The sequence below is a fragment of the Prionailurus viverrinus genome, chromosome D3, assembly GCF_022837055.1.
Source record: "Prionailurus viverrinus isolate Anna chromosome D3, UM_Priviv_1.0, whole genome shotgun sequence".
Taxonomy (NCBI): domain Eukaryota; kingdom Metazoa; phylum Chordata; class Mammalia; order Carnivora; family Felidae; genus Prionailurus; species Prionailurus viverrinus.
In genome coordinates, this window is record NC_062572.1 from 70,920,775 (window position 1) to 70,937,347 (window position 16,573).

Here is a 16,573-nt window from a genome sequence, read left to right on the forward strand (position 1 = left end):
CTGGGTGGTGAGCAGGGCACGCTTGGCAGGCTGGTTCTTTTGGAGCTCCTCCTTGTGCTCCACAACCATCCGCCAGCGTGGGCCTCCTTCGGGTCCCCCTCTCCCTCCCGGGCCATGCTCCTCAGCACCCTGGGAAGCAAAGGGAAATGGAGACCAAGCTCCCTGCCTCTCCATCACGTCCGTCACCTTCCTTGGTTCGGTGGCAGGTGTCTAACAAAGCTACGGGTATCAGAGAGGGTGTCAGCCTAAGAGCAAGTAACAAAAAGCATTCTCCCCTTTACATTTTTTACAGTGTAAAAGTGCTGTTTAGAAGTTCTGCTTTTTATAACTTTTGAGGTAACTCACATACCATAAAATTTTAAAGTGGACAATAGATTTTAGTATATTTGCAGAATTGTGCTACCATACCCAATATGGAGTTCCAGAACATTTTCACAGTCTCCTGCAAAGCTCCCATTCCCATTATCAGTCATTCCCCCCCTTCCTTCGGTGGGAGAGCAGAGAGGTGCTAGGAGCCCCTGAGGCCTCTTGTAAGTCTGGGGAAAGGTTCCTGCTGCCCTTATGCCCTTCACTGACTGAGCTCAAGTTGTTTCCTGACCCTCCAGCTGCAGAGGGGCTGTGAACCAAGCCCACCGACTCCCAGGCCATCTCAAACAGGCAGTTTTTATGTTATTTTGGAGAGAGAGCACAAGCGGGAGGGGCAGAGAGAGGACAGAGGATCTGAAGCAGGCTCCGTGCCTACAGCAGTGAGCCCGATGTGGGGCTTGAATTCACGAACCGCTAGATCATGACCTAAGCTGAAATCGGATGCTCAATGGACTGAGCCACCCAGGAGCCCCTAGAACAGGTGGCTTTAAATGTGGAAACATGTAAGGCTATCTACCTAGCTAAATGCTGCTTCAATTATTCCAGTCATGTACCATAAACGTCAAGAAAACTTCTGAGGTCTGACCGATATCAATTCTGGAGGCCTAGGACCAGAGCTGGAGCTGATAAGCCACAAATCAGATGTGCGTTTTTGACACATGCAAATGTTACCGGACTTCTGAGCTCTTTCTGCCCCAACCCCCAAGTTTTAAAAACAGGCCTCGCTCTCTACTGATACTTCCACGTTGGGCAAGATGCAAACAGAATGATGTACACACAGAAAAAGGGCTTTGTGAAGTCTTAAGTCGTCTTCTTCCTCTGCCCGCCCATCAACATGTGCCTTGTCACGCATCTGTTCCTGTCCACAGGGAGATGTGGGCTCTCCTTTGAAGCCAACTCAGCACCTTGTGTGTGACTTTCTGCAGGCACCTCCCCCATCCTGCAATACAGTTATTTGTGTACTCACTCGTCTTCTCTCTCCCTACGAGTTTGCAATTTCTCTGGGGGAATAATCAGAGCAGCATTTAGCTGGGCTAAAAACCTCAAACGGTTCTAATTTGAAGATCTCTTAACTGCTGACAGTTCCATAACTCAGGGAGGTTACAGGCTCAAGGAAATGACAAGATGGTAGGCAGATGTGACTGCAAAGACACCAAGGCCAGTACAGAACGAGCTGGGAGTACAGAAGCCAAGAAGCCTGCTCTGACACGGACAGGATGTGACCTTAGGCAAGTCACATCCTGGATTCATCCCACATGGATGTCTCCAAACTGGAGAGGACATCAAGTGCCTTGCAAAGTACCTCCCACACTTTGGTGGCCAAGGAGTTCATGCATGTGGACTGCTTAGAAAGCTTCCCAAAATCTAAGGTCTCTCCCTTCCACCTAATGCTCTCCCCCTTTTCTTACAAAGGCTTCATTGGATACTGGCACCAGGGTGACACTGATGGGGGAGGAGTGTGCCTGTAGCAGACAGACCATCTGCTGAGAAGGGCTTGGGCAGGTACTCCCTCATGAGCTACCAAAGGGGAATGCGGCCACCATGGGGTCTGGGCACATACAAGTGTCCTTCAGCCAAGGACCCAGAATCAATTGTAGATTCCCTTTTCCATGCAACTCTGTGCTCTTAAAGTCTTTGCATGAAAGGCTCCCTCACTTGTAGAAGGAAAACTTTCCAAGCGAAGCTAAACAGAATACGTGATTAGTTTTCCAAAAGTAGCGTTTCTTAACAGAACTTCCTGATTTGGTAGGAACATCTGGATGGAGGTTTTTTGTGGTCATGTAAAAATTAGGAAGACCCTCTACAGGACCACAGGGTGTCCAGGATTTCCACTTGAGGTACTCTACCACCATGGAATCTCCCTCCCTCAGCGTTTTCACGGAGATGGGGGGATACAGAGCTTTATGCCTTCTCCACAAGATAGTTTTTATACATATGTTAGCTTCTCTGCTAGACTCTGGACACCCTTGGCTGGGTAAGGCTACATTTTTAAACTTCTTTGCACCTTTCACGGTATCTTCATACACACTTATGTTTTAAAAGAATAAGTATTTTCCTGACCAATAAAATGGTTGGAATCCCAACATTAAATCTTTTCTCTTTACTAGCATTTCTCCCAAAGGGCACTATTGGCTTTGGGGCAGGACAATCCTTTTGGGCTCAAATGGACACAAAATATCTTCAGACCATCACCTGCTACTCCATTTGCTGAAATATGCAAAAAATGTTCCCTTTTACAATATCTTTATTCTAGAACATACTTCTGGTCTAGAAAACCACCATCTTGAGAACCAACCCTGCCTACCATCTGCCTCTACAGCGTGAGTCCACTGCTTCCATTCCTGCTCTTTCTGCCCTCCTCAGGTGGCCCTGGACAGGTCCTCCCCCATTCACAGCATGGCTGTGTGGCTCATGGGTCTGGATGTATCCTTTAAGCCAATCCCGAGCCCGGCTGCTCTTCCATTTCACATTATTGCTGGTAGAAGAGCTTCCATCCTTAGTCTATTACCAGGCCCCAATAGTGGCCTCAACCCTGGGTTATACAGAGTCACAGTGGCCTCAGGGACAGAAGTCACATTCATCCCAGCTCTCCCCGGATTTGGACTCACAGGCAAGGGGCCTGGCTGAATGTCCTGGACATCAAGGACATACCCTGTGTGTCCCTGGCCTGCTAGGGAGATGTGTAGATCTGGTAAAGTCGTCACAACTGGGGGTGTGATTGCTCCTGGTAAGAAAGGGGAGATCAGAGGCAGAGACGAGGCTGGACAGACACTTCCTGGTAACTAGCTCCAAGGCTCAAGACAGCACACGGTAAACACAACTGCTGTGAATGGCAGAGCAAACACAGTAGGGCGATGTTTTGGTTGTCTGAGTTCTCATCTAGATACTAGATTCAACCATCTACATGTGGGACATTCTAGAGAACATGTCTCCTTGTGAAGCCCTCCATGGATGAACGTGAACAGATGGAGTGGATCCGTCAAAGTGGTAGCACTTTGCACTTCCCTTCTCTTGGATAGATTCCCCCAAGCAAGCCTGGCTGGATTAGACCAACTCTAAGAGTCCCTCCAAGAAGACCAGGGTAGGAGGCTCTATGTCACACGCTCTCTCCAACAGCAGGCCACCAGAAAGAACCCCTGAAGATGGCATGTCAGGTTACCATAGGGCCAAAATGGGGAACCTATTTGCAAGTCTAATCTGACAAACATCTAGCATCTAGAAAATATAAAGGACTCCTACAGCACCAAAGAGACAAACGACCCAATTAAAACATGGGCAAAAAATCTGAACGCATTTCTCCAAAGAGGATATACAAATGGCCAATAAGCACGTGAAAAGATGCTCAACATCAGTAATCATCAGGGAAATACAATCAAAATCATAGTGGGATACCACCTGACACCCCCTAGGATGGCCATAGTAAAACAAACAAGTGTTGGCAAGAATGCATAGAAACAGGAAGCCACATCCATCGCCGGTGGAAGTGTAAAATGGTGCAACCATTGTGGAAAATGGTCTGGCAGCTCCTCAACAGGGTAAACCAAGTTGCCATGTGAGCCAGCAATCCCACTCCTAAGTATATAATCAAGAGAAATAAAAATATATGTTCACATAAAAATACGTACATGGATGTTCACAACAGTATTATTCACACTTGCCAAGCAGCAGAAATAACCCAAATGTCCATTGACCGATGAGTGGATAAGACATAGGGTATCCTTACGATATGACAGTATTAGGCAACATAGAAGAATAAAGTTCTGGTACGTGTTAAAACGTGGATAACACAAAAGGCCACTTATATGCTTCCATTTGTATGAAATGTCCACAGTAGGCAAATTTATAGAAAGGAAAAGCAAGTAAGTGGTCACCAGAGCTAGGAGGAGGGGGAGGAGGGGGACGAGGGGGAAGAGGTAGTGACCACCAGTGGGAACAGGGTTTCTCCCTGGGGTGAGAAAACATCCACAATTAGTAGTGACAGTTGTACAATTCTGGGAATATAATGAAAACCACTGAAGGATTTTTTTTTTTCTTGTACATAAATTACATCTCAATTTTAAGAAGTCAACGTGATGAACAAATGAGATGAGGTTTGTTGGGGAGGCGCTTTGTAAAGTAACACATAACACACGGCATTTGTCATCATTTCAGCACAGGTATTCGTGGAAGGCTCTGAGTGCCAAAGTAGCAGGGTGTTCACCCCCCACTCATACCACCGACAGCCTGGATTTGCTTTCCCCCTTATCTCTACCCTCTGTCCTGGGCCTCCCAGGGGAACACAGGCTGAGACTTCAAGGTAGCCCCAGGTCTGAAGGAAGGAAACCAAATCCTTCCCCCATAACCAAATTCTTCCCCATTGGCTCTGAGCTGCAGCCAAGATACAAAATGAGGAACGGAAAATGTATTCGGTCCCAGCACTGCCCAGATACAACCCAGCATCTGCAGCTGACCAGTGACCAACACTTGCCTCCAAGGGAGAGTTTCGAGGCAGAGTGCATTCACAAACAAGCTTCCCTGTGGCTGTGATGTGCAGTCCCGGTTGAGAACCATGTGACAGATTGTGTGTGGTCCAAGGAAGGGAGCACAGTTCTCAGGCAAAAGCACCAGAATTAAAGGCTGCAAGATCTTGGGAGGAAGAACTGGTTCAGTCTGAAATAAGTTCGTTCTTAGTGGGCTTTAAAATTTTTGTTTTGAGAGAAAGAGCATGCATGCACGCACATGCGGACATGTGCACATAAGCAAGGGAGGGGCAGAGAATCTCAAGCAGGCTCCAAACCCAGCGTGGAGCCTGACATGGGGTTCCATCTCCCCACCCTGGGATCATGACCTGAGCCGAAATCAAGGGTTAGACGCTTAACCGACTGAGCCCTTGGTGGGACCCTTAACAGCAAGCAGGTAACCACATGGCTGTTTAATCGTGATTAAATGGAAAGGTGAACAAAGCAACTTCTCCAGACTCCGCCTACTTCCAAGGTCCTGTGCGGTTTCGTCCACACGGGGCTGAGGGGACAGAGGCTGGCAAGTGAAGTCTTCTCAGAAAGCATCAGTGAGTTCTTCTAAGGTGAACAGGAAATGAATGGAAGACTTAGGAGGAGTTATATTTTTTAAATATAAACTTTGCGTATTCAAGTACCCTCCCCCCTTCAACACACATGTTGTGGTTAAATGGAACTTGCTTCGCAAATCCCGTGGGACACAACACTGCTCTGAACCCCACAGAGGGAGCCAGAGGACAGCACAGGAGCCCGGGGATGGTGGCTAAGCCTCTTGTCCAGACAGGGCATTTATCACGGTGCTTTGTGTACGTAACAGACATATTTCTTTGCCACGGCAGTACATTTCAAATTGAATGATGTATTTTAAGTCAGACTCCCAGAGAGCCATAATTCTCAGAGAGATAAAAATAGACAAGTATACTAGTGCCCGAGGGTGGGGTGAGGGCGCCCCAGAGAGCCGCCACTGGCCTGCCAACTTGGTGTCTGGGCTCGCGGGGCTTTGGGGGCATAGGACACGTGTTTGTTTCAGAATAGGGCCAAGCGTCCTATGCCCAGGGCATCAGTAGGAAAGGGCTGCCCTCTGCATGGGCTCCAGGGGAAGTGCCCTCTGGGCATTTTATCACGAGTCCCTGTGACCCTGGGCCATGCACAGTCTTCCTCTTTGGCATTTTCCTCTCTGCAAAGTGGCATGTGCCCTTTGGCCATTGAAGTTGGAGACACACAGGAAAACGTTCTAAGTCCTAACTCCCCTCATCAAAGAAGGCAGGGAAGTTTCCTGCAGAAAACAGCTGGGCAAAGTTGTGGTCACCTGACAAGCTAAACCAAGTGAAATCACTTTGCTGTGTTGAGTCTTAAAAACAAGGAGGTGAGTTCTTTTGGGGATGACTCCCAATCCACTCAGGTCCCTCTGGGCTCAGGAAGGACTCCCCAAGTCAAGGTAACAACATGACTGCTCAGCTCTACATTCTGAGGTAACATACGCGAGTCCCTGGTACTTCCTTCAAAAGCTAACCCCTTCATGGGCACGCGTGAGCTGTAACACCTCACTTACTTGATCCCCAGACACAGCAGACGCACCTCTCTCCTGGATGAAGCAGGAAGGGAGGTTTTTTTTTTTAAGCTGTGAGGTCACTCCAAATGGTTACCATGATTGGCAGGGGCAGAACAGGGAGGCAAGGGGCGGAGTCAGGAGACTGCAGGTGTGGTAGCTTTGCCCCGCAGCCCTCTCCCCAGCCCTCACCACCTCTCCCCCCCCCCCCCCCCCCACCGCCGCCGCCCCGACCCTGGGCCCTATGGCTGGGGAAAGGGGATTCAGATCTAAATGGAGTAGATGCATGATTCAGCTCTACCTCAACACTAACAAAAGTGCCATAAAACTACGGTGCCTCTTTCCAAAAGGTAATATTTCAAATGGCAGTTCGGGGAGGGAATCCTCTGAGCCTTCAGCAAAATCTGCTAAGACAGCAAAGGTAAGGCAGCATTCTGGATCTAAGCCCAAATGTTTACATCACAGCGTTAAGTAACATTTTTTGTGATACCGGAAAATCCCAGTCTTTCCTTCCTTCCCTAAGCTCTCCACAATACTTGCAATTATGGAAAGGTACAGATGCCCCTCGCGATCACCTCCTAGAAAGAGGTGTGGATCCATTAGAGAGGCAGGGAAAGACACCCATCAGCTGCCCCCTAAGAGGCAAGTCTGCGGGCATCTCAACTTCGAGGCAACTCTGATTGCAGCCAGGTGGAACGAACAGCAGGAGAAGCCGTTTTCCATATGGGTCTCAAGACTTGGAGGCAATGTGCTCTCTCAGCTGCCTAGGAAGAGGTTGTCTGGATGAGGAGGAAAGCCTGGCTGGCATGCTAAGAATGCAAGATTGAACAGGAAGAACTGATTGAGGACTGACGGGCAGAGAAAGCCTCTTCCCTGATCACTGCACAGGGGACATTATTGTCCCTTCTGTGCCTGGACACTGTCCTGCTTCCAGGCTGGCAGTATTCTCCCACTCTCCCCACCACCCCCCCAGTGCAAAGCCTCCTCACCCTTCAAGGCCCATCTCAAACCTCACCTCCTCCACAAAGCCACATTTCTGCTCCAACTTGCACCTAATTCTATGTTGCTGTTTTAGGTTTTTATCACTTCTCCCAGACCGTGAGCTCCTGACAGGCAGAGGCCGGGACTTAGATCCTTAATCCCCTCCCAGCCATTGGCACAGAGCTAGATGCTCAACAGGGGATAGGACACAGAACAGGTGGCCAGATTAACAAGGAAGGGTGGCATGAAGGCAAGAAAACATTTTCTACAGCAGCTCATGTGAGACCACGGGAGTCAAGTCCTCTCCCCGCTTCCTCTTCCACCTCCTAGAACAGATGATTCTGTGCTGCGGCAGCAAAATCGGGAGTGTGGGTGGCACACCCTGTCGCTCTGATTTCCCAGTGAGGCTGCAAGCAAGTACGGCGGGTGAATCCGAGGTGGCAGAGATGCGCAGGACCTGTGCCTGAAGCGCTGTCTAGAGCTAACCACATCAGACCCAGACTTGTAGCTTCTCCTTGACGTTCTCCAAGAAGAGAGGTCCTCGCCCTCCGCAGAGCACTTGTTCTGACAGCAAACAACTCGCTGTTAGAAAGTTTTTAGCAAAAACACGTGGCTCCTTACATACAGAGACAGATTCCACCCCCCAGTCCCACCTGCCCTAGAATAGCTCATTTTCACACGCTTCCTTGGTTCCGTCTCCCCAGGCTTGGCAAGGTCCCAAACGTTCACGCCTCCCAGACAAGCTCACCATCAGTAGCACCATCATGTTATAGACAAAGATGAGCACCTGGGCTTCTGGGCTCACCTGGAGGGCTCTGTGCTGCACAGCACAGGTGTGGCCGTGAGGACCCATGATCCCTAAGTTTCTTGTACAAGGACCCTCAACAGTTTAACAGGGGACAACTCAGCTCCAGTTTTGACAGACTTTAGATAATTCTTGGACTGACCTTTTCACAATTCCTTAAAGGACTTTGCAATGATCTTTTGAAGTGACCAGACGCTTCAGGGTTTCACAAAGACAAAGCTAAATATTTCTGGTACAGGCCTGTTTTACCCAGATAATTGCACCCATGAGCATGTAGTTTCTTACTCATCTAAATGAGTGATAAACATGTTATTAAATGCTTAAGTGCCCAGCACTGTGTGGAGGACTTTAGAGGCATTATGTCATTCATTACACACGCCTATGATGTAACTACTTAGTGATCCGGGAACGCAGGCTCAGAGATTAATTTCCTCGCTTGAGGTTACCTAGCCGAGGAGAATGGGAGCAGACAATGGAAGCCAGGCCTGACTCCACCAAGGCTAAGGCTTCAACCACCAGCCTCCTCTGGCTATGGCCCAGGGTTCAGTTCCACAATCTGGACTTCTATTTACAAGCTGGAGCAGGCAGGGTGCAGTTTTACGCCAAGCCTCAGGTCTGGGCCCAGCCCCCAGCGGGCAGGCATAGAACCCTACTCTACTCTTCACTCCTGTTGAACCAGTTTGGATGGCAACACTGTAACGTGAGCAGGAAGATGCTTGGCAATCACCACATAGCCGGGCAGAGGAAGGGTGTGTCTAATCTTCACTCAACCACAGCAAATGGCGACCCTGAGCAGCTCACTTCTTTCTGCGAGCCTCCTCAGCAAAAGTGCCTTTTAAATCATGACGCACCTGGGTCTATATATAAAGCTCAAGTAAGGTCAGACTGTAATATCCTTTCTACCACAAATTGCCATTTTCCATCCCTGGTTATTTCATTAAATAAACAAGATGCTGGTCATGACCCGTCACACTGATTTCCTGAGCCACTAGTGGGCTGTGAAGCAGTTCCTAGAAACACTGAGGGCAGCAGACTAAAGACTTTTGGGGAGTCCAATGGAGCAGGAGTGGGGCCTGGCTGCCTGGGGAGCCCGCTTTGAAAAGCCATGGCCGGGCAGCTCCTTCAGGTCCTTGCCACGTTCCTAAGTTGTAGGAACCATGTGCTTGGAGCAGCCATTGTCTGTGGATCCAACCTGTTAGACTACAGTTCCTTGAACTCAAGACTGAACTACTATGCCCGTGGCCTGAGCCCCATTCTCTCAATCAAAAGACTGATGCTGGGCACTGCAGGGCAGACACAGCCCGCACCTGAGAAGGGCAAGCAGGGCTCACCTCATTGATCATGGAGTTGCCAGCAGTTCGCGCTCAGCCCCTGGGGCTGAAAAAGGAGATGGAACCCCAGGGTCCTCCCAGTCTTTCTTCTAAGCAGAAGAGATGTGGGTCAAAGAAAATACTAACAGGCTTCTGCCCTGGCCAGAGTAGACCGCTCTGAACAATGCTCGAACCTGCTGGGTTTGGAAAAGCTGCCTGGAGGTTGCAGATTAGTGACAGTTCCTTGTACTTTCCGGGTCAAATGCAAACTCCTAATTTCACCACTAACTTGATTCCCGGGTCTACCTTTTGGCAACTGCTCACAGTCAAGTTGCTTCTTGGTATACAACACTGCTGCATACGAAGTGGTTCCTTAACTGTAGTGGCCAAGGGCTGGCTGGAGACGGCAGGGAGGAGGGGAGGCCTGGAGACATATCCTCCTCCCATTTCTGGCTTCCTCTGTCTCCCTCCACCGCCTGGCACATATGGAACTTCTTTGGACAGGGGGTCCCCGTGGAAACCACCACGGGCTCTGGGATGCTACACTGGTAGCATCCCTGCCCAGCTCAGCTCCAAGTCACGGCAGGAGATATCTGGCCTCTGTGACACTGGGACACAGTATGACCCCATGAAAGCTAGCTGGCCACCATCCACACCCCACTCCTACTTCAGGCAAGCATCTAGGAAGGATCCAGTCTTGACAGAGCTTCGAGAGACACTAGGTGGCTCACTTATTCACAATGCAAATTAGATCTTGATAGTGTTTTTTTTAAATTGAAAATTATACCCTCCATCATAGATTTGATTCTATTTTAAAAGGTAAAGGCGTCCATTGACAAATGGATGGACAAAATACATCCTATACATACAGTGGAGTGCTATTCATCCATAAAAAGGGAGGAAATTCTGACACATCTACCGAGGTGAACCTTAAAGACATTAGACTAAGTGAGATGAGCCAGTCAACCACCGCTGTAGGATTCCACTTATATGAAGACCGAGACTCATCAAAAACAGAGACAAAGTTGAGTGGCGGCTGCCAGCCGCTGGGGGGTGGAGCAAATGGGGATTTAGTGTTTAATGGGGACAGAGTTTCAGTTTTGCAAGATGAAAACATTTCTGGAGATGGCTGCATAAAGAGGAATGTACTTACTTACCACCACTGAACTATACGTTTCAAAATGATTAGGACAATAAATGGTGCATTTTACCACAATAATAAAAACAAAAAAATAAAGGGAACAGGTGGGAGGAAAGGAGAAATCCCCTTTGCAACTCTAGCTAGCTCAATGCCCAGACCAACGCCAGCCTGAAATGTGAAAAGCTGCCCAAGAGGACACTGCCGTTGACTTCCACACTTCCCAGGCCAAAATGATATTCTTCTGTCAGTATCCTGCTTGGACCCTCAGTGTTTGGGAACATTACGGAGGATCGGTCTCTGGCTGACAGCACATAAACAGGTTTCCTAGGACACCAAACTCTGGCTGCCCCACCAGGACATGGCTGGTGGGCACATTACCTGGATGGGTAGCCGGCTGCACTGATTCGGATGGTCTCCAACACCCCACACGCTCTGAGCTGCTGCACTGCTCTCTTTGGGTCAAAGCTGCAAAACAGGAAGACATTCCATAAATGGCCATGCTGGCAAAGAAATGGAACAGGAGAGAGGGTAAGATGACTTCTTCCTGCACCGGAAGACAGACCATCATGCACCTTAATCTCAAGGTCAGGGGCCAAGCACAGACTAAAAGACACTGACTAGCAGGTGCATGAATGATTTCAGTACCTAAGTTCTATGCAAGTTCTTGTTCTTACCTGGGATACATCTCTTCTTTGCATACCTGAATTCTGTCCACCCTCCAAGACCCATTCCTGCCTCCTCTCTAAGCCTTCCCTTATCCATCCAGGGGGGCACCTGTGTTCATTCAAAAGCCAAATCATAGACACTTGCCACCACAAGCAGTATTTGGCTCAGGAGTTAAAAGGGGAAGTTTCAGGCCAGGCAGACCTGGATGTGAATTGTGACATGGTCCCTGACCAGTTGCATGTGTAATTTGGGGAAAGCAACGTCACCTCAATATCCTCACCTATAAAATGGGGATAATAATAGTATCCCTTCTTCAGGGTTAGTGTGAAGATTAAACATAAAGGCCCATGAAAGTGGTTAGACCACCACCTGGCACAACTTTAGGACACAGGCATCGCTAGCTGCTCTCATGACAGCTGCCTCGTTACGAAAAAGAAATCTATATTCCCATCTGTCTTCAGAGATGCGAGCCACATCTTCAACAGCTCATATGCCTGTACAATGCTGTTTAACACTGAAAAACCAGTATTTATTCCAACACCTAAGTTGAGCAGGATGTTGCAGAATCGGCAGTCAGACGTGGTCTGGGCGAAGTGTCCACACTGGAGGAGAACTGTATAGAAGCAGCGTACAAAGCAGCATGTGATAACCATATTAAAAGTGCTGGAAGAGTCCAGGGGGAAAGTGGTCAGCGTCAGCTGAGGTAATCAGGGCGTCTTCATGGGGGAAGTACTAAGCTGAACTGGAATTAATCCCCACTTGTAGTTTGCTAAGACCCTTGTCCCACTCTGTGAGGAGGGATGGGAAGTAAATGCTCCCTTTCTTTCTGGCTGTTCCTCAGCTCAGCTAGAGCCAAGGGCCATGCGTCTTGCTCTCCTTCCACTCTGGGAAGTGGGCGGGTTGAGGCCCAGCTCCCGGGATCACACTGGCTTTAGCACACACCTTGGCCAAGCTGTTGGGCAACCTGTCTGCCCTGGCAGAGAAAGAGAAACAGGAAGCTCCTTCATCTCTAGGACCCCAGGGGACTTCCTCGTGCTACTCTTGTCTGCCACCTCCAGATAAGCCTGGGTGTTCTCTTCCCAGCAGCTTCTGGAGCTCTGCAGGTTGCATCAGGGCTGGAATCGGCCACACCCAGATTCATAGCTCTCCACCAGAGACTTCTTCCCTCAGATCTATTTGTATGAACCGCTCAGGTCCTAGCGCTGGCTGGTCTCTTACACCAAGAACCCAGAAGTCTATTGAGGTAGGCGGCCTGGGTCAGCAGGCACCTTCCAAGTGACTGAAGACCGTGACCTGACCTGGAGTCCAGGAACTCTGTGTGTTCCAGGTCAGCCCTGGGGCTCGGTGTCTGGGAGTCACCCACAGCCTCCTCCTCCCTCCCCCCAAAATCTGCCCAAGTCCTGCCACTTTTGCCAGCTCCTCCATAAAGTCTGCCTGATTCCTCCAGCCCCAAGGTGCCCCTGGCACTTGAGTATGTACCGGACAAGTGGGCATTCAAGTCTGCACAGTCCTGAACAACAAGACCATTACTTTGCAGAAGTTAATTTCTTTCTTTTTTTTTTTTTTTTTTTTAAGTCGGCAAAAAGCTCCTCCGTGGAAGAGCTTATAGGATGAAAGAAAACAAAAGGAAACCTAAGTGTATCCCCTTTGTAGTTTGTCTCAGGTGTCACCAGGATGCACCACAGTTCTGGGACCCAAGAAAAACCTTAACCAACACGGGGTGGTAGTGAGGAGTCTAAGCAGCAACATGGGCTCTGCTGCTTACAGGTCTGCTTCTCTCGTCTGCCGGGTGGCCAGCTGGGCCGAGTTATGAAAGCACGGTGGATGGGCTTGAGCCTTGGGGAAGGTGTTCTGTGGCTGCAGACCTCTCCCTCTGCCCCTGTGATCTCCAGGCCAGGGTCTGCTTCCCTCTGCAGTGTGTGGGGGGACGGGCAGCACACGTAGCAAGCACCGGTGACCGCTCATCCTTTGTGGCCACGGTGGGTAGACAAAGGTCTTCCCACTTCCCTCCAGAGCTGGCACCATTCTCTTCCCCGAGGGATGGGGGAAAAGAGCAAGGGCGAACCAGAAAACCTGGTACGGGCCGCCAACAGCTAGTGCCCCTCCAGGCAATACACAATCTCTCTGTAGCTTTGCCTCACTTCTCCAACAGAAGCGGAGGATACCTGTCCCACAGGAGGATACCTGTCATTCATTGGTTTGTTGCAATGACTAAGCGACAGAAAAGAACAACCCTATTAAAAGGAAACAAGCAGACACTACAACCAAAAAGATTCTGCCATCCTCTTTCCTTGTTCACATGCCCCAGCCTTCTGTATTTTATCTCATCTCTTCAAGAGTAAAGAATGCTCACTGTCAATGGCATCTCTTCACGAGCCTTGCTACCTGTGTTACGAGGTGACAAGGTGACGGGGAGTGGAAATCAGCCCTCCCACCTAGCAAATTTTGGAGGACCACAGTGAGGACAAGAGACACTTAACTCTGGACTGCAAAATCACCAAAGAAATATAGGGTCAAACCTGCTGAAACGCAGGGTTACTTTCTCCTCCCAATGAACGTGCAGGTTCAGCAGAACCGGAAGCTTAGAACCCAGCTTCCCCTCAGCAGTCATGCACCACTACTGATTTTTGCACAGACCGCCAGCTCCCACCCATTCTTCAGGCTCTGCAGTGTGCTGAGTCATACCTGAAGACCCCGGGACGCTCAGGAATGTCCACTGCTGACAGCAGGGCACCGGTCCACAGGAAACTGGCCAGCTCCTCCCACCAGTGACCCCAGATTTATCACACTCCCCCAGGCCACCTCCTCCCTGGACATTTAACCACCTTCTCACTTCTCTGCTCCTGTAGCACTTCCACACTGATCTGTGACTGGCAGTTCCTGAAGGATGAGGGGCAGGTCTGTCATTTCACTTGTCCTAGCCCAGTGTCCAGTGAATAGTGGGTATGACGAATGTTTTTTTAATAAAGGAAACATCAGAGGAAAAAAGACTTTTCTACAAGAGATGCTATCAAAAGCATTTAGTCTAGGACAGCCGTCCTCCACTGGGTTGTCATTTTGTCCTCCAAGAAACACCTAGCAACATCTTAAAGCGTTTTTAGTTGTCACAATGATGGGGATGCTACTAGCATACTACAATGCATAAGACAGCCCCCCATAACAGGGCATTACCTGGCCCAAAATGTCAAGGGTCCTAAAGTTGAGAAAGCGGTTGGAGGAAATGGGAGGAGGCCTACAGAACTCTCCTTCTAGAATAATGTCAGTAACATCGTATATTTATTTTAGACGATGTTATAGATTCTACTCATCAAAATTTGTTATACTTCTCACAAATAATCTACATTATCTCCTTGAATTTTTTCATCAGGATGATCATTTTAAACCACAATTAGCAGGTGAAGAGGTGAGGCCAACAGTACAGGGCTAGCTCCTGGAGCAGCCAAACAATTCAGTTTGAATCTAGAATCCAAGTGCTCTGACCTGGTTCAGTATTCTCCCCACTTTATTACAAGGATGATTTCAGTCCTGAAGGCAAGGGAAGGTCTTAGAAACATGGGCCATTAGGACTAGACACTTATTCTGAAAGCCCCCAGCATCTCCTCTCATCTGAGGGGAGGCCCAGCAAGAGAATACAGCACGTGGCAGGCACCAGGTTCTGAGGAACCCACGGCCCCAGGTCGCAGCTGGTTGAGGGCAGAGCTGGTACCCAACCCTCGACTCTCCTCTGGGGCCCTGCACACCGCTCCTGCCCTTCACACATAATCAAAGTCTTTCACCCTTGCTGCCTTTCTAATAGCCTCTCTTCTCCTGGAGTCAGCTGGTACACAGATGCCACAGGGGGGGAATTCCTAACCACTTCTTGGAAATGTGGAGGAAAGGAAAAGAGTCAACAATCAGCATGCTTCAAGGAAGGCTGACTCAAAGCTGTCTTCCTGACCTTTTCCAGCACAAGGCCCATCTGAGTATAGGTCAAATTTTGTGAAATAATAGGAGCAGCAGGGGGTAGTTCAGATACTCTGACAGAGTTGCCAAAATAATTATTTCACAGAAAGAAATTATGCTAGGTCCAAAAGAAAGTCAGAAAGCCGGGAATAAGGTGCTTCAAAAATTTAGAATTACACCTCTTCCGGCCAGAGGATGTAACTTGTGTGGTGGCTCATGGCAATGGAATGAGAGGCTGCAGAGGTAAGGGACAGACTGTTCTCAAGGCTTAGGGGAGTATTTCAGGCAAGAAACAGAGTCTAAAACAAGGTGACAGAAGAGAAAAGGGAGACCAACCTAAGAAAACTTCAAGTAGACTCTATGGGCCTTTGACAAGGTTTATGCTATCCAATATGGTAGCCAGCTACAGGCATTTGAATATAATTAAAATGACAGAATTCAGTTCCTCAGTCATACCAGCCACATTCCAAGCACAGAATTGCCATGCGTGGTAGACCTGTGGCTACGATGTTGGACAATGCAGATTATAGAACAGCTTCATGTATCACAAAAAGTTCTATTGGACAGCACTGGTCCAGAAGGACTCTGAGCTTTGGTGGTGGGTAAATGAGCAGTCAGGAAATAATTATGCCATTTACTACAAAAGAGACCAAAGAGGGACCATTTCTGGAGGGGCAAGGAGTCTGACTTCAGACATGCTGGATGTGAGTCAATGAAAATGCAGCAGGCATTCAGAAATACTGGTCTGGAACCTGGCAAAAACCAGAGATGAACACAGACCCTGAACAGTCCCTGCTATATAGATTCGGGTGGGGTCAACCATGTGGGCATGGGTAAAGCTGGAAGACAATTTCCAAGATAGGGGTAGAAGTAGAATTTAGGCCAGAGAAGGCCTAGGAGTGGGGTGGAGGAAGGAGAGCAGGTACGAATAACTGGAATTTCAGTGGTAGAAGGCATGTGAGAAATAGGACAATCTTCACGTCTCATCACTCGACGTGTCACTTGAGGTCACGTCTCCCCAGTGGAGGAAGTCTCCTCTGACCACTCCAGCTATCTTCCCACCTCGGAACTGAACGTCTGCTATGAGACACAGGCATTTCTGCATTTAATGACACACTTATGTGGTTCTCTGATTCCTCAACACCACCGTAGACTCCGTGGGATTAGGGAAGCGTCCCCTTTATCTTGCTGAAACCTTCTAGATAGCAGACAGGTAGAACTTGGTAAATGTCTGTTGGACTGTACTCAGCATGGAAACCATCTGTGAAGTGTAAGAGCAACTATTCATCCTGCTGCAGAATCCCCCTCAAGGCTGCG

At 48.9% G+C, this 16,573-nt stretch overlaps 1 protein-coding gene across 2 annotated transcripts in view; it reads right to left on the reverse strand.

Annotated features, from left to right (window-relative positions):
* Positions 1-16,573, reverse strand: part of MYO5B (myosin VB) — a 339,094-nt gene that overhangs the window by 72,522 nt on the left and 249,999 nt on the right. For both annotated transcript variants that reach the window (XM_047828137.1, XM_047828138.1), the window contains exon 17: positions 11,027-11,113. In XM_047828137.1, coding sequence (XP_047684093.1) covers positions 11,027-11,113 — 87 coding nt within the window. The remainder of the gene's footprint in view (positions 1-11,026; positions 11,114-16,573) is intronic.